Here is a 25,480-nt window from a genome sequence, read left to right on the forward strand (position 1 = left end):
GTATACAGTGATGTCACCACTACCAGTCTAGTAGGCCTTGTTTACTGTATATAGTGATGTCACCACTACCAGTCTAGTAGGCCTTGTTTACAGTATACAGTGATGTCACCACTACCAGTCTAGTAGACCTTGTTTATAGTATACAGTGATGTCACCACTACCAGTCTAGTAGGCCTTGTTTACTGTATATAGTGATGTCACCACTACCAGTCTAGTAGGCCTTGTTTACTGTATACAGTGATGTCACCACTACCAGTCTAGTAGGCCTTGTTTTCTGTATACAGTGATGTCACCACTACCAGTCTAGTAGGCCTTGTTTACTGTATACAGTGATGTCACCACTACCAGTCTAGTAGGCCTTGTTTACAGTATATAGTGATGTCACCACTACCAGTCTAGTAGGCCTTGTTTACTGTATACAGTGATGTCACCACTACCAGTCTAGTAGGCCTTGTTTACTGTATACAGTGATGTCACCACTACCAGTCTAGTAGGCCTTGTTTTCTGTATACAGTAATGTCACCACTACCAGTCTAGTAGGCTTTGTTTTCTGTATACAGTGATGTCACCCCTACCAGTCTAGTAGACCGTGTTTATTGTATACAGTGATGTCACCACTACCAGTCTAGTAGGCCTTGTTTACAGTATATAGTGATGTGACTCCTACCAGTCTAGTAGGCCTTGTTTACAGTATATAGTGATGTCACCACTACCAGTCTAGTAGGCCTTTTTTCTGTATACATGTAACCACTACCAGTCTAGTAGGCCTTGTTTTCTGTATACAGTGATGTCACCACTACCAGTCTAGTAGGCCTTGTTTTCTGTATACAGTGATGTCACCCCTACCAGTCTAGTAGGCCTTGTTTTCTGTATACAGTGATGTCACCACTACCAGTCTAGTAGGCCTTGTTTTCTGTATACAGTGATGTCACCACTACCAGTCTAGTAGGCCTTGTTTTCTGTATACAGTGATGTCACCACTACCAGTCTAGTAGGCCTTGTTTTCTGTATACAGTGATGTAACCACTACCAGTCTAGTAGGCCTTGTTTTCTGTATACAGTGATGTCACCCCTACCAGTCTAGTAGGCCTTGTTTATTGTATAGAGTGATGTGACTCCTACCAGTCTAGTATGCCCTGTTTTCTGTATACAGTAATGTCACCCCTACCAGTCTAGTAGGCCATGTTTTCTATACAGTGATGTCACCACTACCAGTCTAGTAGGCCTTGTTTTTGGTATATAGTGATGTCACCACTACCAGTCTAGTAGGCCTTGTTTTTGGTATACAGTGATGTCACCACTACCAGTCTAGTAGGCCTTGTTTTCTGTATACAGTGATGTCACCCCTACCAGTCTAGTAGGCCTTGTTTTCTGTATACAGTGATGTCACCCCTACCAGTCTAGTAGGCCCTGTTTTTCTGTATACAGTGATGTCACCCCTACCAGTCTAGTAGGCCTTGTTTACTGTATAGAGTGATGTGACTCAGGCCCTGTTTTCTGTATACAGTGATGTCACCACTACCAGTCTAGTAGGCCTTGTTTTCTGTATACAGTGATGTCACAACTACCAGTTTAGTAGGCCCTGTTTTCTGTATACTTTTGTTTGTTTGTTTGAGTTTGACGGCCCATCGACAACTAAGGTCATTAAGGGCCAAACTACAGGGCAGGCATTAGTACCAGGGTATAAACAAGGATTGTAATTAAAAGATCAGGATAAGAAAAAGGCAAGCAAAATCTAAAACAAAATTGTAAATGTTGATTTAATAAAAAGACTTACAGAGGATAAAATAGTTTTGGCTTAAACACATGATGTCACCCCTACCAGTCTAGTAGGCCTTGTTTTCTGTATATAGTGATGTCACCCCTGCCAGTCTAGTAGACATTGTTTTCTATATACAGTGATGTCACCCCTACCAGTCTAGTAGGCCTTGTCTTCTGTATACAGTGATGTCACCACTACCAGTCTAGTAGGCCTTGTTTTCTATATACATTGATGTCACCCCTACCAGTCTAGTAGGCCTTGTTTTCTATATACATTGATGTCACCCCTACCAGTCTAGTAGGCATTGTTTTCTATATACATTGATGTCACCACTACCAGTCTAGTAGGCCTTGTTTTCTGTATACAATGATGTCACCACTACCAGTCTAGTAGGCCTTGTTTTTGGTATATAGTGATGTCACCACTACCAGTCTAGTAGGCCTTGTTTTCTGTATACAGTGATGTCACCACTACCAGTCTATTAGACCTTGTTTTCTATATACAGTGATGTCACCCCTACCAGTCTAGTAGGCCTTTTTTTCTGTATATAGTGATGTCACCCCTGCCAGTCTAGTAGACATTGTTTTCTATATACAGTGATGTCACCCCTACCAGTCTAGTAGGCCTTGTTTTCTGTATACAGTGATGTCACCACTACCAGTCTAGTAGGCCTTGTTTTCTATATACATTGATGTCACCCCTACCAGTCTTGTAGACCATGTTTTTGGTATATAGTGATGTCACCACTACCAGTCTAGTAGACCTTGTTTTCTATATACATTGATGTCACCACTACCAGTCTAGTAGGCCCTGTTTTCTGTATACAGTGATGTCACCACTACCAGTCTAGTAGGCCTTGTTTTCTGTTTACAGTGATGTCACCACTACCAGTCTTGTAGACCTTGTTTTCTGTATACAGTGATGTCACCCCTACCAGTCTAGTAGGCCTTGTTTTCTATATACATTGATGTCACCCCTACCAGTCTAGTAGGCCTTGTTTTCTGTATACAGTGATGTCACCACTACCAGTCTAGTAGGCCTTGTTTTCTGTATACAGTGATGTCACCACTACCAGTCTAGTAGACCCTGTTTTTGGTATATAGTGATGTCACCACTACCAGTCTAGTAGACCTTGTTTTTGGTATATAGTGATGTCACCACTACCAGTCTAGTAGACCTTGTTTTTGGTACATAGTGATGTCACCACTACCAGTCTAGTAGACCTTGTTTTTGGTATATAGTGATGTCACCACTACCAGTCTAGTAGACCTTGTTTTTGGTATATAGTGATGTCACCACTACCAGTCTAGTAGACCTTGTTTTTGGTATATAGTGATGTCACCACTACCAGTCTAGTAGACCTTGTTTTTGGTACATAGTGATGTCACCACTACCAGTCTAGTAGACCTTGTTTTTGGTACATAGTGATGTCACCACTACCAGTCTAGTAGGCCTTGTTTTCTGTATACAGTGATGTCACCACTACCAGTCTAGTAGACCTTGTTTTTGGTATACAGTGATGTCACCACTACCAGTCTAGTAGACCTTGTTTTTGGTATATAGTGATGTCACCACTACCAGTCTAGTAGACCTTGTTTTTGGTATATACTGATGTCACCTGTACAAGTAGAACGATTATATGTATCCCACCTACTATACCTTTGGGCCAAGTATACGTGTCCTAATAGAGCAGTGCCTACGAAAATCATTGGGGGCACAATTTCCAATTCTTATTTGTAGTTTCAAATTATTTGATGCCTATACAAGCATTTACACAATATTTTTTTCGAAAAAATTCATAATTTGTAGACTTGCTGTATCAATTCTCATAGGCATTCATATGTATATGTAAAAATATAATGTCTTGCTGAGAATTTGATATTTCATACGGAACAGTGTTATAGCCTAGCAGGTAATCAATATAAAACAAGTAAGATAAAATACCTGCAAACGTTTTAATAATGGTTAGCATTATCATTACTTTGCACCAATTGTAGCTCTAAAAACGACACCATTTTCTGCCCAAAAGTCTTTTGAGCTACAATATTGCAGCTACTATACAAGTAAAGCAGGTAATGTTTTACTAAATACAAAATGAAAGTATATGTATTTAAAACATCACACATTTCATTTTTTGAAATAACAAGCTTCCACAAACAATTGTTTTTATAACCTCAGAAAAACATCGTTTTCTGATTAATATTTGAATTTTAAAACAATAATAAATCACAGTTGGCATTCACATGTGGTAGACATTGCATGGCTAACACAGTTATACATGAGGATAAATAATGGTAATAAAACACAGAATTATTCACAATGTGGACTTCTCCACCTGAGTACACATGCTCAGTAAAATGTCAATGACATTAGTCCACTCGTATCTGTTATTGTATTGCTCCAATTCCACTTCCCGTCTAACATTGTTATTCACATTTGTTTTCATATCATCCTGATATTTCGATGTAGACTATGATATAAATAAACTTCTTCTATGCCACTTTCAGTTTCACCAATACAAACTATTTTACTTTTAGCTTTAATGATATCAGTATTATGTGACTCCGCTTTCAGCTTTGCTGATAAATGCGTTGCATCATTCCACCTTTGGTTTCAGCCAATCAAAAAATCTTTTCAGTCTAGATGTCAAAACTGTGTCCTTATTATCATCAGAAAACTGTGGTTGGCTCTTCAGTAAAGAATCTGGTTGTGAGGGTGCTGAATAATCAATTTGCTCTTCCTTTCTACCCCACTTACTATTGAAGTCCGAAAGATCACCTGGAAAAGTACAAAGCAAGACAATACATTTTGATGACATAAGATTAAAAACAGTGTGTACATGTTTTCAGTTTAAGAGAAGGAACAACAAGCAAATTCATGAAATTTCCATCCCCCGCTTTCAGGACATATATAGGTAAACATTATTGAGGTTAGGTTTAACATGGAAAAATAAACTGAATTCTTATTCGGAAGTAAGATATTTTCAAGGCATTTAACTTTGTTACCAAATATGATTAAAATCAGTTTACATTTGTTACAATTATTACATGGAAATGCCAGAAAATGAAATTCTTAGTAAATGAAGGGGGCATAATCTGTATTAAATAATGTCCACTGAAAGTGACTATTAAACTTGGCTGAGCTTTTAAGGCATTTAACTTTGATACTTACTTTTAAGAAAATCTGTTTACATTTGTTACAATTATTGCACAGGGAATGGCAGAAAATGACGTTTTTGGTACATCAAAGGGCCATGACTCCACTACATAATGTCGGCCAAAAGTAGCAATCGAACTTAGCCAAGCCCTTAAGGCATTTGACCTTGTTACCAAGTTTGAAGAAAATCAGTTAATATTTATTAGTTATTGTACGAAAGTGGCAGAAAATGACTTTTTTATTAAATCAAAGGGCCATAACTCTGCTAATTAAGATCTGCCAAAAGTGGCGATTGAACTTGGCTAAGCCCTTAATTAAGGCATTTAGCTTTGTTACAAAGTTTTAACAATATTTATTTCAAGATTTGTTAGTTATTACACAGAAACTGCAGAAAAATGACATTTGTAGTAAATCAAAGGGCCATAACTCTGATAAATAACATCCGCTGAAAGAGTTGATCGAACTTGTCCAGGCACTTAAAGCATTCAACCTTGTTACAAAGTTTGAAGAAAATTGGTTAATATTTATTACAGTTATTGTTCGGAAGTGGAAGAAACTGACTTTTTTTAAAGCAAAGGGCCATAACGCCGGTAAATGAGGTCCGTTGAAAGTCTTGATCAAATTTGGCTGAGTCCTTAAGACATTTACCCCTGTTACTAAGTTTAAAGAAAATTATGTTTACATTTGTTACATTTATTGCACAGAAATTGCAGAAAATGATGGTTTCAGCAATTCAAAGGGCCATAACTCCGCTTAATAAGGTCCATCGACAGTCGTGAGCGAACTTGGCCGACCCCTTAAGGCATTTAACCTTGTCACCAAGTTTGAAGAAAATCGGTTAACATTTGTTACAGTTCTTGCACAGAAATGAAGTGTTACAGACAGACGGAGAAACAGACAGACAAACCCAAATTAATCTCCCTCGTTTCAGGGAAAGCGGGTGATAACTAAGCATTACCGGTATATCAATTTAGAGTTCCAAAATAAAATTATTTTGTGGTTGATGCACAATTGATGTACAAAATTACAACTTTCCAAAGGTTATTTTCTTCAGCTAAACCAGCTTGAATCTTTAGAAAAAAATTTAATGTTAGAATCATATGTTCTATGTTAAAAAAAATATAATTACAGTGTATATCTAATTTAAATACATCATTTGAACATCAAAAACATTCAACACCAATTCAGTTGAAAACTTACTTTCATTCATGTTGGTAAAATTTTCTATTTTTTCCTGTACACCATTTGTATCAGTCTTTGTGGTAACAGAATGTGTCTGATTGCCTTGTTTTCGTGTAATCGTCACTTCCTCGCCTCCTTGTGAATCTCTAACTGTTCTTCTCTCTTCAACATGCTGCAGAAAATTTTGAATTTTCTTATATCTAAGATTTTTACATGAATGTAAAAAGAAACTTCAATGCCTTTAATTTTTACAGTAAAAAATCCCTTATTTTGTTTTTAAAATGAAATTTTATTTTTTGAAAATTAAAGCATTAATCATATCTATCAATCTGATTTTCCATTGAATTAAGTAATGGAATAAGACTAAAAGGCCCACTACCGTTCAGATACAAAAATTTAAAATTTTTTATAAAAAAAAATAATAAAAAAATATATATTGATGGCACAAGATGCAGCTACAACACAAAACAAATCCAAAATTTCCTGTGTAATCTATATAAACAGTACAGAATCATTAGCTGTTTTGCCATCTGGCAAAGTGATAGTCATCTAACATGTACTAATTAGGATGACTGAAAATCAACATTCATTTATATTCTTTAAATCAAATTAATCAGAAGATGATGATAATTGTAGTATTAACGGTAAGCTAACAGCTTTTACGATTCAAGATCATTCTCAATCTCGGTTTAGATCCTCTTTTTAAAACTCAAAAGCTTTTTCAGAAAGGTATTGGGTCTTATCTAAGTACATGATGATTGTGTTGTCTGAACATAAATCTAATTTATTTTCAGAAATGTAGTGGGCCAGTACTAATATAAGATTGAACAGCGAAATGAATCTTCAATGTAAACATAGAATCTTGCATTTGTTTAGCATTGAAATCTCAGCTTAGGCCTTTCATATAAATATCATTATTCTCAGCTTAGGCCTTTCATATAAATATCATTATATCATTATTGTTTCTAAGAAACTTTTAATTTTTGATTTGGAAAGATGATTGGCCTTTAATAAAATGAATATGTAACTTACTCCATTGGGTCCAATAGATGTGCTGACAGACACACTCCTTCCACTGAAAAAGGTGTTTGTATTTGGCATAGTAGAATGACCACTGGCTGCAGGAAGATTTGGCTTCAGCTCTAAAAAATATCAAATAATGACCACAATCACTCAGAACATTAGTTTTGCTTTGCTTATTTTAAGAAGTTTAACATAATAAGCTTTAATATTAAAAGATATTCTTAAGTACAAGATTTTTTCTAGGATAATTTAAAAGCACTGATGTTGAGTTATGGACACATAATTACCATACTAGGACTTATCAATGATTCATATCAATATTAAATCAAATAATCTGATAATAAGTGATGAACATACTCTACAAACTAACTATTATAAAAGTGTGAGGATAAAAATCTGTCTTTAAATCAGACTGCATGGAAATATAGATTAAACCATAATGATAATAAATAAAGATTGAATTAAAAATGAAGAGTCTCAACTTTAGATAGACTATAAAATGGCTCCAGTACATGAATATTAATAACAAAGATAGGATTGATTTTATAAAAAATAACTCTGAATACTTACCATTGTCAGTGTTCTCTCCTGGACCTGGTAGACCTGGTAGACCTGGTCTAGATGGAGAAAATATACCTCGGAACTGAAATGAAAATTTTAACCACCACAAATACTAAAAGTTAATATTTAAATCAAGGGAGACAACTTTGATTTATCAACAATCATAGAAAAAATTGAAGAGCAGGAAAACTTTGAATACAGGAATGTATGATTCTGCATTACTTTGTAATAAAGCTATTGGCTAAGGTATTGGTTAGATAAAAAACATACACGGACATATATAAAATTTTCACAGATCCGCAAGGAAATGTAGAAAACAATAACTTGGTCCTTCACAAATAATTGTGGCAGGTGGAACAAAAACCAAGACAGGACCATCAGCGCTTATATAAATATTAATTAGCTTACTAACTGTTTTGCTGACTTACAATAGAGGTGGATGAGGAAAGTCTTAGCCCAATTTCTTTTTGTTTACATACAATGGGGTGCTTAAGGAAAGCCAAAGATAATTTTCTGTTTGTTAAATGAAGGTGGTTGAGGAAGGTCTTAACAAAACTTCTTTACTTACGAAAGAGGGCGGTTGAGGAAAGTCTTATCAAAACTTCTTTTGTTAACTTACAAAAGAGGGCGGTTGAGGAAAGCCTAATTGGCCTGTCATTCTTGGTCTGACCCCAGGTTGACTTGGATCCAGCTGGGAGCTCTGTTCAGGTACAGAATCAGGCTTTTTCAGCATGTCATCTCGTGGGTTGGCTGGTAACTGTGGGCTTCTTGGATGATCTGTACCAAAACAAGTTCTCTGTGATTTTATTCTGCACATGAGAGTTATATAATGATACTTATTCGTATAAATTCACTAATGTCATTTTTTCTCTGAAAATTAATATCCAAGCCAACAAAGGCTTACGGCGGTACTACAATTGGTTGATTGTATGATGCGAAGTGTGGTCATGAAGATGTTCATGTTTTAGTCCATCGCAAGGAACCTTGGAACCTAGTCCATCACAAGGAACCTTGGAACCTGTAGTTTTTTGTCATTATCTGTCAGGTTGCCCTTGCATGCATTAATTTACTTGGCCAAGCTTTATCTCTTATATCAAGTACTCAAAAATAATACTTGGTGTATGTTGGTTTACCAAATAGAAATAGGTACCAAAACTAGCACACTGTGACCTCTATTTCGATATTCTGTGCAGGTACCAAAACTAGCACACTGTGACCTCTATTTCGATATTCTGTGCAGGTACCAAAACTAGCACACTGTGACCTCTATTTCGATATTCTGTGCAGGTACCAAAACTAGCACACTGTGACCTCTATTTCGATATTCTGTGCAGGTACCAAAACTAGCACACTGTGACCTCTATTTCGATATTCTGTGCAGGTACCAAAACTAGCACACTGTGACCTCTATTTCGATATTCTGTACAGGTACCAAAACTAGCACACTGTGACCTCTATTTCGATATTCTGTACAGGTACCAAAACTAGCTCACTGTGACCTCTGTGCTGTTAGTCTTATAAAGCACTGGCTCTCCAGATGAAAACTTTTGTTGCGTACCAAAACCATATCACTATAAGTACTGTGGCTTAAACTTTGACCTATAACAGCTTCCAGGTGGAACACAATAATTTGCCAAATACCAGAAGTCTTTTGAGCTTGTTACTATAATAATTTCAATATTATAGCAGTTGTAAATATTTAACTAATCTGAAGGAAGAGAGACGATGCTATTTTCTGTATTTAACTACTTTTAGTAGGGACATAAATTTTCAGCATTCCGATATTCGTTTGCTTCACTATTCAAATATTTGTTTTTAGATGTAGACATTTTCATAACACTAAACTTACACGTAATGCATTATAACAAAAACACACATCTGCAGGTTAGTTCTGTATCACCTTGAAATACTGTATGTAATATACTTTTTTGTAACATGTTTATAATTAGTATCAGGTCTACGCTGGGATAATGGTCATGTATAAAACACACGTTATTTCTGATACCATAAAAATGTTTGACAGCTTGAATCTTTTCAAATTGAGAAAAGATTAAAGCCTTGATTTAAATAATGAAATCTGCAGTGAGTAAATGTTACAATATCCTAATCACTTGGCTTTTATTTACACACATGTACATATTCATGTACACCTTCACAAAGTTAAAAAGGGGTTCCAAAAGGTGTATTTCCAGAACACTGATGCATGATTTCATGTGGTTTTTTTTCTGTATTCCCATATTTGAATTTCAAATAGCATTTTCATGTTCCTTGACACCCCTTATTCCGTAATTAGCATATTACAGAGTTAACTCCCTTGCAGGTTGGTATCCATTGAAACGTCTTTATTTTCTGGCACAATTCAGTTTTCTTTGAAAAATATGACATTACACTCGCAAACACATGACATCACTATCAATACCTGCCTGCAATTGCAGATACTAGTAACTCTGTAATATGCAAATACAGAATTTACAGGTATCACTTTTAACATGTGTAACACCAAAAACTGATATACAAATGTATAGATTTAGAAATGTAAAACAAACCTGATGCAGATCCCATATCAAAACCTTGAAACATTTCAGCCATTTCTCGATGCATCTGTTCCATGTCTTGTTGAAATTGTGCAAATATGTTTCCTCCAAATGTATGTCCAGATCCTTGGCCCCAAGGTACTTCATTTTCGCTATCCTCAGAGTCAAAGCTGTCCAAAAGTTTGAAACTTTAAAGTTTAAAACCAGACTTTATACATTTAAAAAAAACTAAATATCAACTATTTATATACAATGCATTCTACATGTATTTGCTAGCTATATATGGTGTTTCAATCTGATTAAAATACATATCCCCATTATACACTACGTAACAAGGAATTTTTGTCAAATTTCAACCAGTATCTTGCCCTGCAGGTAGGGCGTTAGAATTGTACCTGCTGCACCTATTGCATGATCGTAAAAGGCAACTTAATTTAGGATCTTATCTTTTCTCTTCTTCCTAACTGACTTAATCTTTCCTAATGCCTCCCTTGGCACTGCCTCACTTTTGGCCTTGAGTTGAGCGTTCGCCCCTGTGAGGAAGGCTTTCGGTTCTGTCACCTGGCCGAGACACACCAAAGTCTATAAAAGTGGTAGTCTCTGCTTCTGCTTAGCGCTCAGCATACAGGGAGTGGGACGACTGGTTCGCCTGTTGTCAGTATAATGTGACCAGGTGGGGTGTGTTGCTTGGTGTCTTCAGCGGCATGCTTCAGTGATATAGCACTATAAAAAGGGCAACAGTTCCACTATACAAGAAGACACAACATGAATATACTGCAGTCTCCTAAAACACGCACCTCGCACAACATACACGCAACACATCGCATACATGGTAGGCCGTCCTTACATGACCATAGCTGTTAATAGGACGTTAATTAATCAAACAAACAAACAAAATCAACCAGTATCTTAAATTATTGTCAAAAAAAAGGTAACATATATTATAATTGGAAAAATAGATTATTATGGATTATTAGTGTGGATTATGCTTCTTTTATTTCTTTAACATTGAATCTGCATGTGTCCATGCAAGTGCATGTGTGACAGAATTTAAAAATTAATCAGTCATTTCAAATGAGATGTATGAAATCTGGTTATGTATTGTAGCGAGTAAATCGTCCAATTCTCTAGCTATCATATATATGACTTCCATGCAGGTAATACATGGATGATACAGTGAAACCTGTGAACTACGACATCATGGAAAATTGCTCATTTTGGTTGGGTTAGACAGGAAAACATAATATGACCTTGGTTATGAAAATTAATAGTTAATCTATTTTAATTAAATTGCTCAGAAGGTGATGATAGGTACATGTATATGTAGTGATCTATTCATAAGAGAAACCCTCACCTCATATATGTAATGTTTAAAAGTGTTTCAAAAAAATTCATTATATCTGACATATATATATAAGCATGATTCCATGTCCATTGAGACAAAATCATCTGTAAAGAGAATGTTTAATCTCATCCATGCCAAAATCAGATTCTGCAATAAAGCTGATCAAATTAATGATTAACATCTTCAAGGAACCAGTTGCCTGCTTCTGGTTTTGGAAAAAATATACAACAGCCTACCCCTACTATGTGAACATAGTTTTTCCAAAACCACAAGCAGCCGCCCGTGAAGGAATTCGAAGCAACCACGGATTTATAAATGAGGATTTGTCACTCTAGGTTTTGGGCAAATGTCGCAAGTGGTTTTGTGTTTGGGCACTGATCATGACCAGAACATGCTGTTTTGACCATTGAGGTAGCTTGTGGTTTCTAGGTTAAGCACACTACTTTCTGAAGAAGGTCTTTATTTTATGAGCTAAAGTATTTTTTAAATGAAAATTTAAGACAAATATTTATATTATTTCTAAATCTTCTGTCCTTATAACCAATGACTAGACATTGTGAAAAGTATTAAGCTTAAACATTGGTGTTTCTTTTGACTCAATAAGACAAGTTAAGGATTTATAAGTGAGAAGGATTCGTCACTTGGGTGATATGTCGCAAGAACTTCTATGTTCATGCACTGACCGTGACGTTGGGCGACAATTGATTTTCCTTTGATATCCGCTGGCGGAACCTTTGATGTACATGTACATGTAGCTTGCTGGTCCCAGGCTTATACCGTTTTACTTTCTGAAGTGGGCGTCATTTCATGAGTTAATTGTCGTATTTTTTTCACAAAAATTGAATACATTTCTTCGAAATCTTCCATCCTTAAAGCTAGTAATAAGTCTGTTGCCTCCAGCATTGTTATATTAAATAAACTCTAGGTTGGTGTTTCTTTTGACTCGATGAAACAAGTATTTACTGAGAAAAATGGTTTTTATTCACAGTTTATAGGCATCTTGCGTGGTGTTTAGTAGTATTAAGAGACAGTGACAAATCCTTCTCGCTTATAAATCCTTGGAGAAGTATTTGTTGAGAAAAATAGTTTTTTTTTCCGGGTTCATATGTGTCCCGCGTGATGTTTAGTAGTGTAACAGTGATGAATCGATCCTTCTCACTTATAAATCCTTGATGACCAACATCTTCAGGAACCAGTCGTCTGCCTCAGGTTTTGAAAAAAATACAATATGAACATTATATGCTAGCTTTATATAAATTGTTTTTCCAAAACCACAAGCAGACGCCTGTGAAGGAACCAAAATACGTGTGTATGAAGTCGATGTTACTCATGACAGTTTGACATGACTTACATAATAAATGTGCCATCCTTGGGAATGTGATGTCCGTCTGGTGGTCGGTTACCGCCTAATCTGAACATAGCTCGAAACAAATCATGTATATCACTCATGTTAAGGATAGCAACACCTGATCAGCAGCTGTTACGTTTTCACTGTTTGCTGACGCAATTTCAACACGATCTTTTCGTCAGAATCAACATGTGCTCTAGTTAAAATAAATGTAGATAGTTGTATGCAAATTCACATTGTTCTAGAATAAACAAGTCACATTACGGTAAATAGCATTGTCTCTCTTCCTTCAAGTTCAAGGAGAACACGAAAACCTTACATAATACAGAGGTCGATTGATGCTGTATTCTATATTCTTATTGCTTGCTGATCGAACGCACCTACGGGCGGACTACCGGTTCATTCGATTACGATAACAACAAAACAAAATGTTCGTTTCCCGCTAACTGTCATTGCACTAATCTACATACTTAATAATATATAGGTCTAGTTCGCTAAACATATCTACATGTATATGCCAGTATTATTAGAGGGTTTTGTCTTATATTAATATCAGGTTTAGCGGACACAAACACAAATTCATCAATATTGATAATTAAACTGCGTGATTTTTTCAGGATTTCAAGTCCATTTGGTACCAGTAATGATTGTTGAATGTGCTCTTTTATGATATGTCTCCCCTTATCCTCGATACTCCAGGGGTCCCGATCACTTACGATCTCTACACCCCTGAGCCTAACTCGATTTGCCCTCTTCTACTTCCAGAATATAACTACCGTTCACTCGATTGTAGCTCTTCTACTTCTGGAAGCTCTTCCGTCTATAGGCTGGAAGATCTTCTGAGAAGACTTCTCTTCTTAGAAGAGCGCAAATCGAGTTGAGCTCAGGACTATCTCATAGTAAAACTGAAGATAGCTCAGCGGAAAAACTCTGAACCAATCACAGGCCTGCAAAGATTTCCTTTGAAGACTAACGTTACATATGTACATGTAGGTCTACTGAGAGAGACGCCCAACATCAAAGTCACTCATCAGTCAACCACATTGTACCGTTATATGGCTCTTTTGATGCACATCTACCGACTAAATGACCTGTTCTGTTCCGTTGCCTCCAGTTTTACTATGAGATAGTCCATGATATGGGTATAGATCTAGAGATCGTAGTAAGTGATCGGAACCCATGGTACAATGTAGCTAGCCAAGTGTATTCAGTCCGGTACTCACATGCAGGAAGAGTATCTGAATACAATTTGCTAGCGATTTTAACTAGTCTCTTATCAACATAATGCAAAAAAAGGCTGTTTAGGGTTACCCGACTGACCCTAATTTTATACCCTAGGCCCTATTTTTTTTCCCACTTTTCTACGGAATTCCTTTTATCAAAAGTCGGGATTTCGATCTCCGACTCCGGTTCCGGTCATTGTTTTAGAGCGAAAGGCACACAAAAATAAAAAATAAAATAAAAATAATAATGATTTATCGACCTACCGAGCCTATTTTTGTGCCAATGTCTACCTAAATAGACATTTATTTATTTTTGGCCTAAGCACAGAGGCCTTGAAATTATAATCAAGTGGCTTTATTACACAAGCAGACAAATTTTAAATACAATAACATATATGTATTACAAATAAACTAAAAAAACACAACGAAAAAATTATATAAAACGTTGTTATCTTGTAGATACATCATCCCAAACCCAAATAAGGTGTTGTGTAGATGATATGGTTCCGGTTGATCAAGATGGACGCTTTTGGAAGAACTCATGTTGAAGGAAAGTACTAGTATATCTGGAAACATCAGTGTTACACCATGAAATAACTAAGTGAAATTATGTTGAGAAGATGAGGGATACTAAAATTTAGGATTCCTATAGAAATTTTTGACATTTACATACGCCAGAAGAGACTATGATTTGGGATTAGAAACTGTCGTTTCAAAACATGAAAGAAAATGGCGGCAAAAGAGTGGGCCTCATCCTCCCTATAAAAATACAGTAAAATAGCGAACTATTTCGGGATATTGGTTATCCTCGAATGTCAATACATAGGTATACTTTGTTTGTAAAACGTCATAACTGGATTACAAACATCAATATGAAGATACAGATACACACGTTTTCATCATAAAAATGGAAAACAAAGATGGCGTCATATGTCACCGAATTCACAAAAAACTCAACCGTGACCTTCAGATCTGTCATCATGGAACAATCGTGAGCGTAAAAGCTTCGTTTATATTCCAAATATACACAAACGTCTTAATGGACACTGTACTATTGTTTCGTCATTATGCAGAAATACTGTATTTATAATTCGAAAAAATGCATTTCAATGGAGTATCGTGCGTTCATTGACTTGTAATACAGAACATATCGACCATGAATGTGACAGTAATATGCAATATCAATTAATCCTGTGTTTTAGTGACAATCTCGTCAAATGTCTTTACTAAAAAAATGGATAAAAGTATTGACTATGTAGCAGGGCTTGTAAATAGTTTGTGTTTTATGGGAATATATATGGTGTCGTGGTCCTGTGCTTGCTGTAAGAGTGCGTTTGTGTCTTGTACACGTGTAGCTGTCGTGTATAATATATCATCGAGCGCCTGTCTTGTGTTCCGTCTTTTTGCATGTATTGTTATAGTCGGGTATATATAGGGGTGTTTTGATTAAGTTCCTGGACCAAATAGGTTTTAGAGGTGGGTAATAGGAAGCAGGAAGGGGGCATGAAAAAAGGAGTTAGAGGCAGGCCCTTATCAACGTCAAAGGTCAGTTGTTTAGTAGGAGACAGCAAATGTAGATCTATCAGCAATCAACTACTAACAACTGATTTTGCGTCAATAAACTTTGTCTTTAAAGGAGGCTCATGTTCAAGTGATACTCATCTCAAGGAGCAATCCACTCTATTAAAAGTGCAGCAACTGTTGTATTTCTGGACATACCATACTACACCATCAAATAATAGAATAATGGGTCATCCAAGCCCCGATACCTTTAGGGAGACAGACACGCTACTGCAAGCAATAGACGATATAAATAAAGGACTAAAAGAAGTTAACAGAGACTTGCCAAGCCCTAAACTGTCTCAGGTAAAAACGCAAAATCCACCAACACTCGATATAAAAAGAACTTTAACCTATATATTTACGGAATACATCCGAGAACGAAATTGGCCCGACTTTGGACCCTAAGGATCCAGCAATTGGTTAGGAGAATACATGAACAATTACTTAAATACCATAGAAATTGCCCTGTAATTTAAGTGTACATTTATTACTATTACTCTCTACAACAAATATGGATCCCATAGCTTCATCAGCACCTATTACAAGATCAAATGCAAACAAGAGATCTCGTCTTGCAAGTAACCGTTGTCGAATATGTGAAGATATATCTGAAGAAGACTCGAACTCTATACAATGCTCAATCTGTGAACTGCCATTCTGTCTCCAATGTGCAAAAATATCTCCAGAAATATACAAAAGGACAAAGGAAAGTGCCTCAAATTTTATGTGGACGTGCACAGGATGCAAAATAAATTTTCAATCAATGAACAACCTGAAGGCAACGCTTACAATAATTGACACAAAAAGCGAAACAAGGCTGAAAACTTTGAGAGAAAAGATAGACAATATCGACAATACAATCGTCAGCAAAGTTAAAACGGAAGTCCAAGACCTTAAAGCATCTCTCAAAGAAGAAATAACAACAGTAATAAAAAAATCCTTTTTTTGGAAGTACGTGCTGAAGTGAGAGGAATTGATGACCAAAAAATAGAGCACTAAATGTTATAGTCTTTAATCAACCAGAATCATCAAGGAAAAGCAGCGAGGAAAAGAAATCTGAGGATATAAACATATTTCAAGTTGTGTGTGCCTCAATTGGCGTCAAAGATGTGAAAAACTAACCCAAGCACAGGAAAAACAAGACCTCTGAAAATTATACTGGACAGCAAAAGTGAAAGAAGACAAATCTTGGACAAAGCGAAGAATATTCAAGAACAAGCTCCTCGTCAATTGAAGAAAATGATCATAGTAAAAGATTTACCACCAAGACAAAGGGAAAACAAAAAAAGAGAGAATCATGACAATAAGAGAATACCAATCACCCGGCAAATGCCTTACAAAAAGAGAAAACCTATGAAGGACTAACTGATGATAATCTGGATTCCACAGAAAATTACTCTGAGTACAAAAACACCACTATAATTGGGACACCACATAATATGAGTCCGCATTATCATACACCATCACGTGGCTTATTAATGGAGAATAGGGAGTGCCCTGTAACCCATGACGCGTCGACAACTTTAAACCACGATACAAGCGACGAGCAAGGTACAGTCCCCAAGACTTTACATTGAAGAGGATTTTACCAGTTTTAACAGTGTAAATACGGAATGTTTTATATCAAATAAACTGACTGTTTTTATACCAACGCGGATAGTCTTCTAAACAAGCTAGTTGAACTTATAGTTATATCCGAATAATATCAAAATGACATCATAGCGATCACGGAAACACTGCCAAAAGATAGATCAACATCTTCTCCACAAACGTCAGAATATCAAATTCCCAATTACAAGCTATATCAGCGATATTGAAGGATATAAAGGACGTGGCGTCTGCATCTATGTGAAAAATAGTCTCCAAGCATCAGAAATAAAAACATCGAAGCCAACTAATTGAAAGCATAGCACTAGAGATCAAACTAAAAAACAATGACTAGTTACTTATTCAGTGCATATACAGAGGTCCCAGATAATCCAACGATGCAATTGCAGAATTAAGAAGTGTACTATCAACAATCGAATTTAAAAATCACACATACTCCCATATTGTGTCTATTGGAGACTTCAATTATAAAGAAATAAACTGGGGAAAATGAAACGACAACAGTGAATGAAAATCACGGTGCATCGAAAAAGACACACTGTACCATGATTTTCAAAAAGCTTTCGACACTTTGCTACATCAAAGACTACTTGTGAAGTTATAGGGATACTGTATAACTGGAAATGCCAAACTTTTAAGATTTTTTTATCAAATAGGAAGCAACGAGTGGTACTGAACGGAGAACAGTCCAAATGGTCTGAGGTGACTAGTGGAATACCGCAAGGAAGTGTGATTGGTTCAACTCTATTCAACGATCTCCCTGAAGTAGAAGAGAACGCAGTTGAATTATTTGCTGATGATACAAACATGTACAAAAATCCAAATACACCGAAACCGGAAACAATAACTGTGATGGGTCGTAAGAGCGGTGGAAGCCGATGATATATGACCTCGACGACAGGTAACAGTACCCGTTAAGGTTGAAGTACCCTTGTAAGAAGGTAATTGTTAATTAATTGGTCTGATGTACATAGTCTTATAGACCAGATTGAAGGTTTTGACAAAAGGCTGCAAGCGCAGCACGCTTGTCAACATTTGTGTTGTCAACATAACGCTTAAAACAATTACTAGCCCAATAACCCAGTAATGTGATTTGAGAACTCCTCGGCGCAGCGGAAAGAGCCCAAGTAGCAGCTTCCCGGCGAAAAGAATGCTCTCAAAAATTGGACGGGCCTGAAGATAAACGGGGACAGAGGGCGTCGTGTCCTGGCACAAGGTTACCGCGAATAGCCTGACATGGACAGAGGGGTGAGAATCAAGTTTTGATGAATAATATCAAAATTATTCCTAAATTGGAGAGTTTTGACAATATAAAGCGAGAGGTAAAACCCCCAGTGACATTGTAAAAATTCAACATACATGTATTGAACATTAACACACGGATTAAAAAAAAACCCAGTAGTCATAGTGTCTACAGGTACGCTAGCAACTATATATATACATCACAAAATTGTTTATATGTCTTAAAATTCGTATTGTATGTTTCTGAGGTATTTTGTAGGCGAACTACTGTCTCTGATAGTCTCCCTTGGTCTGCCTTTAAGTCCGGGGTACCACCACCTGCAAATACAAAAAGTGGAGGCATATGTTGCAACAGTGCCTGTATGTTAAATTCACAGTATTCATAGCTACTCACAGAACTATTAAAAAGTCTGGATAATTGGCCATTTTCGTGTAAACAAGAGGCACTATCTACTATCATGTCCAATCGACCTGGCAAGTATTTAGCAACTAGTTTTAAGTTAAAGAAGGCTTGGAACCAAAGTATAATTCGTTGTAATGTCATAATTACACAATGTCTGGACGACCCCTTGTTAATAGCATATATGTTGGTAGTATTGTCTGTTGAAACAATCACGCGCTTCCCTGTCCAAAAACGACCCCCTGGCTGCTGCTAAAACCCCCGAAGCCGTTTCTTTTCATTGATATGTTTATTAGCAATAAATGGGAGGCCTGACAGCAAGTTCGTGTAGGAAAAGTCACCCACGAAGTATCCAGCACCGCCAATGCCGCTCACGTCAGTTTATAACCCAGTCACATGGCGTTTGCATAGAATTTACCTTTAAAGACCGACATAAATTGTATCAACCATGAAAGATCCTCAAACATTTTTGAAGAAAGCACATTTCGGAATGAGCAATAACATCGAAGGAAGGTGCGTCCACCTCTGACAACCATACTAGTCCAATTTCATTTTCCACACAAGACTTGTAATTGTTTAACACTCGCTCTTTTTTGCACGAAAATGAACACAATACTTCGTTGAAATCTTTCATTTTGTCTGGAGGTAAACTGAGCGATAGGTCACATGTATGAATTTTAATCTCCCAAAATACCAAGTGTTGAGTGGGATCATCTACCTTTGACCAGCTGATATTAAAGCCAAAACGACGCAATACACGGAGTGCTCGGTTACATTATTAAAAGTCATCCTCAATTATCAGAAAATATGTTGTAGATTGAAAGCGGTTTTCGATTCAAACTAGTAATCGCTTCAGCAGCGCATGATGAGAACACTTATAATTAAAACGAGGCCGCGTGACAAGTATATGCTGTGATGTTACCACTTTCTAAAGTGATCTTGCTTTTACACCGGGGTTAATCGTACAAATCGGGCTACGCTATCTGGGGAACATACGTAATAAATCTTTGCTCAGTGTTCAACTCAAGACCAAGAATTCAAATATATACAAGTTGCCCACGGAACAGTTGAGTGTTTCATCAATGCGTAGAAGCAAAATTGATGTTTTATTGTATTATACTTTGTCCTAAAAACATTTAAAAAAAAATTCTCTGCGTCATCCAAACGAAAATTATTTTTCTCATCCAATAACTGTGTAAGCGTTGCGGTCTTTGTAGATAGGTTTGGAATGTATCGGCCTTGATAGTTCACCATCCCTAAAAAACGTTGTATATCTGTCTTTGACTCAGGAGTTTGAAAGCTTTGAATTGCCCTTACTTTCAAAGGATCAGGTTTTATACCCTTTGCAGACACAACATCTCCTACATGTATGAGTGTTAATGACTGTACTCCACAGACACATTTGTCTTTGTTGAGTTTCAGGTTTGCTGCTCTAGTAGCCTCTAGTACTTTCCGTAATCTCTTATTATGATCCTCTAAAGAACTTCCCCATACTATGATGTCATTCGTTATCGATGAAGCTCCTTCGACATGTTACAAACATTGATGTATTTCATTTTTAAAGGCATTATTACCATTGAATGTTGAACTTTGGCTATGATGTGAATGTATCGTGTGTATGATTAATATTAGTATAGAATTAGTGTAAATATCGTTGTCTATACCTTTAGTGTGTACATAAACAAAACATTTGAAAATGTCTCACGGTAAGCCTGAAATCGTGACCGATCTGTCCGACTCGATAAATCAGGCCGCATCAAATGATGATTCAGGTGCGAACGATAGAATTAACGATTCTGAGACCTCGCGAGTGCGTACGTTAACCGATTTGGAACAAGGTAAAGAACTATTTCGACAGAATTTAAATGAACTTAGTTATAAAGCTGACCAAAAATTGTAAGTGATACAAAGCATTTGTATTTGATTTGAAGAAATGCGAATAAGAAGTCAGAACATTACGACAAATGAAAACTGATGTACGAAATGTGAGAAAGGAATATCTGGATAAGTCTAACGCAGTGTCGGAATTTCTTATCAGAAATAGACCAGAAGAAAGTGTAGATTAACTTAAAACACGCGAAGAACAAATGGAACGAAAATTCCGCGACGTAGCTTCAAAGAAGTCCGAAGTAGTGTCCTTCATTCAAAGAAGACCGAGTGTGAAGGTCTTACGCAGGAAAATGTTCCTGATGGCCAAACTAGCAATAAGTGTCCCCCTACACCCAATGACTTTCACGTAATCAAATATTGTAGAATGTTTTGTTCGCTTCCTACAGAAGAACGTAGATGTTTGAAAAAGGAGAACGGTCTGTGTTACCGCTCCCATGAGTCAACCCATCTAGCTAAAACCTGTAAAGCAAACCTTAAGTGTGAAACTTGTGGGGGATCCTATTAAACCGCCCTTCACATAAAAAGAGATGGCGGTAAGAAGGACGGCGGGGAGAAACCAGTTGACGATACTAACGTTAAAATTGTAAACAACATGTGTACGGAAGTCTGTGGACCTGAATTTTCTGGTAAATCGTGTGCTAAAACTCTTCCAGTCAATGTTTACCCTGATGGACATAAAGAGAAAGCAAGACGACTCTATGCTATTCTGGACGACCAGGGTAGGCAAATTTGGCATAAGCAGAGTTCTTCGATATGTTTGATACAAGTATTACGATAATTTCCTATAACTTGTCAAGATGTGACGGTGTCTAAATGAACACAGGCAGATGTGGCCGGGATTTTCTAGTTGAACCTATAATCTATAATCATTAGCAGCGTTGACAACGCTACTAACATACATCTTACGAGAGTTGATATTTCTGATACTCGATCAGAAATTCTCACTCCCAGGGTAGCCCAAGCTTACCCTCATCTATCCGAACTTCCAGCCGAAATTCCGGACATCGATGACCCGGCAGAAATTCTGCTCTTGATCGATTGAGATCATACAGATGTCTATCACGTTCTGTCGCAGAAGACTGGTCCTCGTTGATCCGTTCGCTCAGAAGCTTCCGCTTGGTTGGGCCATCAACCGGAGTGTTGTTTAGGCAAGGTCCGTCAACCTTCAGTTATAGTTACAAATAAGACAGACATCTTTCCGTCAGGGATATTCCGCTCAAAGCAGACGATTAGCGAACACTGTTGCTTGACATTGATTACTATACAAAATACTGGTGGCAAAAGCTGAATAATAATAATTCCATCAACCAAGCGGATGTGAGAGTGAGTTGTGAATGTGAACTCTAGCAGGGAGTCATCTCAAAATGAAATTGGTTTTCACTGCCTTTAACCTCCAGCGAATATTTCACCTATTTAAGATTATTCTTTGCGAGCGCGCACGTAATGCTCATTCGATTAGGCATGTGTTCCATAAAACTGACAATGTAAGTTAAAAAGTATACATTGTATACGTGAACCCCACACACGTGCAATCAGTCGAAGGCTCGCTGTTCAAGGTGTAACAACTAACACCTGACCGGCTCTAGATCTACTGTACTATATACCCAAGACCATAAGAATAAAATGGTTAGTACGTTCAATGTTTTCCCACATAAAATTTTGAAGAACCATAAATAGATACATACAGTTGAGTAAAAAGTAACGAATGAAATCATACCTTCTTTCCACGTGCGAGATCCATTTTGATTATAATGTGCACAAACTCGAAAATTCTAATAGCAGATAACATTCTCAAACTAAAAATAAACACTGCACTCACCTGAAAAGGCTTCATTGAAGTAATATTGTCAGCTAGATCCAAAGATATGTTTAATACGAGTTAATAAAACATTTCAATATACATTAGATATTACACGCACATGTACACGTGTGAGTCTTCGATAGTTAATATATGGAAGCGTCACTTGTTCGGGACAGGTGGTCACATACACATGGCCTGTCGGGTTCATCGGGCACGATAGTATAAGTGGAGAGATGTGGACGGATTATTATTAGGATTCCTATTCATTTGTGGGGAAAGTTTAATTTGTGAAACATCTAAATGACAGCTTAGAGGAGTTGACATGTTTGCTTGCTCAAACAAGCCCTATACATATTTACATGTAAGGGGTATGTTTTAGTAGGTGATAAACAGTGGACAGCTGCTAGGTTTATTTGTACTTCTATCAAAGATGTGTCATATATCTTTCATCTCGTTTGACTGAGCGCACGTGTGTGAGAGTAGGGGGAAAGGAAGGAACGTAGCCTATCATTTTGGTATATTGATTATGGCAAGTCCTTCTTATTATCTATGTAAAATATCTAAAGTATATCTTATATATATTTTTCAATACTAGATACATGTATTAGATATAGGTAATTCCTTATATTTTACACATAATCTATATTTGCAAAGTTAGTTGAAGTTAAAATTAGAGTTTTTGTCAATTTGTGACTATTAGTAACTGAAAATAGAATCGTTGAAACATTGAAAAGTAGTACAAGAAAAGTGAGTATTGATTACTCTTGAAAACTTCATCATTGAAGATTAATGAATGAGAGTAAAGCGACTAATATCATCATCGTACAATTATGATTTATTTATTTACTTTCCCATTTACACATTTGTTTACAAACATATTTCGTGTTAGTATATGTGCAGTCTATTTGTTCCTACCGGAGTTACCTCCCTTTACTTACCGAGTGAAACTCAATAAGACACCATACAATCAGGCTAAAATTGTCGATTTTGTGTAAAAAAAGTGTCTTTAAAAACTCGTGTTTGTGTAGACAGTATCGCAATGTGTGCTGACAAGTAGTCAGGGTTATTTTCTTGTTTTATGGATAGTAGCTATTTTTCTCGTTATAGTCTAGTCATTTTGGCTTGTGCCATAAAGAGCTATCGTTCCTGTGTATGGTTGAGTTGAACTGAGTTACCTCCCCTGAGGACAGAACTTCCTGTTATTGTACGAAACGAAACATAAACGAATCAAACGAATATTTCATGTTCTCTTTCAATGTGTAAATGAGCTCACAGTGTAAGTAAGATGATAACGATGTTTTTTTGTGATGATACCTAGTCATTAGCCTTTGCTTTATCTGATGTTAGATTTGTTTATATAGCATTATCGTATACCTTTTCTCCTTTTTTGTAGCTTTTTACCACGTGGTTTCACCTCAACTTTTGATGACAATGAAAAGATTAAAGTTTAAGGAAAAAGACAACCTTGTGTGTGGTTATGCTATCTGCAAGAGTTAAGGGCAGAAAAGTAAAAAGACTATAGTTTACCGGCACCTATAAGAACTTTATCGTATAGTAACACAACAAAATGTCTGACGTGAAGAACGACAACGCTCCTGCTGAGTACTACTCTGAAGGTCATAAAGATGAAGATGATCATCGTGAGCATGTTTTGACAGAAAAGGCGGAACAGGTGTTGTTGGATCGATGCACAAGATTTCAGAAAGGTTTGGACAAGATATGGGGAAATATCGAAGATATAATAATTAAGAAAGGTGAGAATGAACAAAACCTTAATGTGTTAAAGGCACTAGAGAAAAAAATACTCAGACAAAAAGATGAATTCATTGAAAAATATGAAGAATTCGCACAGTTTCTCTCTCGGACAAACACGAAAGCATCAAAGGCTGAACTGGCTAATCAGGTGAAGTTTTCTGATAGAGCAACTACAATCATGAACAAATGTTATAAAAGACTTAAAGGCACGCAAGCTCGAGGTGGCAGAAAGTATGTCCCTTGCAACATCTTCATCCGATACTAGTACTATTATATTAAAAAAAACGACTGAAAGCCGAAGCAGAACGTACAAAACTTTTATATGCCAAAAAGAAAACTGAACTAATGAACAAAAAGGCAGCATCGACTCAAATTAATGCTGAAATTGATGCCGATTTACATTAACTCAAACAAGAGGCAGAGACCGCTGTAGCAGAGGCAGAAGTAAAGGCAGCACAGAATTTCGAGTTAGAGGAACGAGGTCTTCCTACAGAATGTGTTGATCGATGAGAAGCTACACGCGAATTTGTCGAATCTCAAAATGTTACGAGAAATGACACTCCGTTACCCCGGCCGCCGCCTCTTTTCATGCCTACTCTAAGACCTCAAATGTCATTCGAACATGAACCAACTTTAAACCCTTATGTGCCTTTCGACCGGTCAAGCCACCTCCTGTACACCAAACCACGTCCTTTTCAAACTCGCCACCTCAACGTGTGGTGTCTGACTTCACTAACTTTCTGATTCGGAAAGATTTGTTGTTTACACGGTTCACAAGTTTTGACGACCGACCAGAGACATATTCCTTATGGAAGATGAGTTTCCGCAGCATAATAGGCGAAATGAATTTGTCGGCTGTAGAAGAAATGGACCTACTCGTCAAATGGTTGGGTCCGGAATCGCGTACATACGCAAGTAGTATCCGTTCCGCAAATACCTCTAACCCAGAAAGAGGTCTGAACCGCATATGGGAACGTCTGGAGACCGATATGGTAGACCGGAAATGGTGGAATCATCCTTGAAGGCGAAAATTGACAATTTCCAAAAGATGACAACAAAGGATTATTCTCGTCTGTCTCCTCTCAGC

At 36.8% G+C, this 25,480-nt stretch overlaps 1 protein-coding gene across 1 annotated transcript; it reads right to left on the minus strand.

Moving 5' to 3' along the window:
* Positions 1-3,703: 3,703 nt before the first annotated feature.
* On the minus strand, positions 3,704-13,824 carry LOC138333318 (HCLS1-associated protein X-1-like). Its single transcript, XM_069281615.1, has 8 exons — positions 13,550-13,824; positions 12,915-13,107; positions 10,231-10,388; positions 8,304-8,461; positions 7,694-7,766; positions 7,133-7,242; positions 6,119-6,272; positions 3,704-4,540 (listed from the first exon to the last, which is right to left on the minus strand). The coding sequence occupies exons 2-8, from the start codon at positions 13,010-13,012 to the stop codon at positions 4,359-4,361; spliced, it is 933 nt and encodes a 310-aa protein (XP_069137716.1). The 5' UTR covers positions 13,013-13,107; positions 13,550-13,824; the 3' UTR covers positions 3,704-4,358.
* Positions 13,825-25,480: the final 11,656 nt, after the last annotated feature.

The sequence above is a fragment of the Argopecten irradians genome, chromosome 10 (assembly GCF_041381155.1).
Source record: "Argopecten irradians isolate NY chromosome 10, Ai_NY, whole genome shotgun sequence".
Taxonomy (NCBI): Eukaryota; Metazoa; Mollusca; class Bivalvia; order Pectinida; family Pectinidae; genus Argopecten; species Argopecten irradians.

Excerpts from the sequence above, each read along its gene's own strand:
- LOC138333318 (XM_069281615.1), bottom strand. The coding sequence starts at position 13,012 with ATGAGTGATATACATGATTTGTTTCGAGCTATGTTCAGATTAGGCGGT. Across the intron at positions 10,389-12,914 it reads AAGGATGGCACATTTATTAT|CTTTGACTCTGAGGATAGCG; the intron begins GTAAGTCATGTC and ends ACTTTTGGACAG. Across the intron at positions 6,273-7,132 it reads CATCTATTGGACCCAATGGA|CATGTTGAAGAGAGAAGAAC; the intron begins GTAAGTTACATA and ends AATTTTCTGCAG.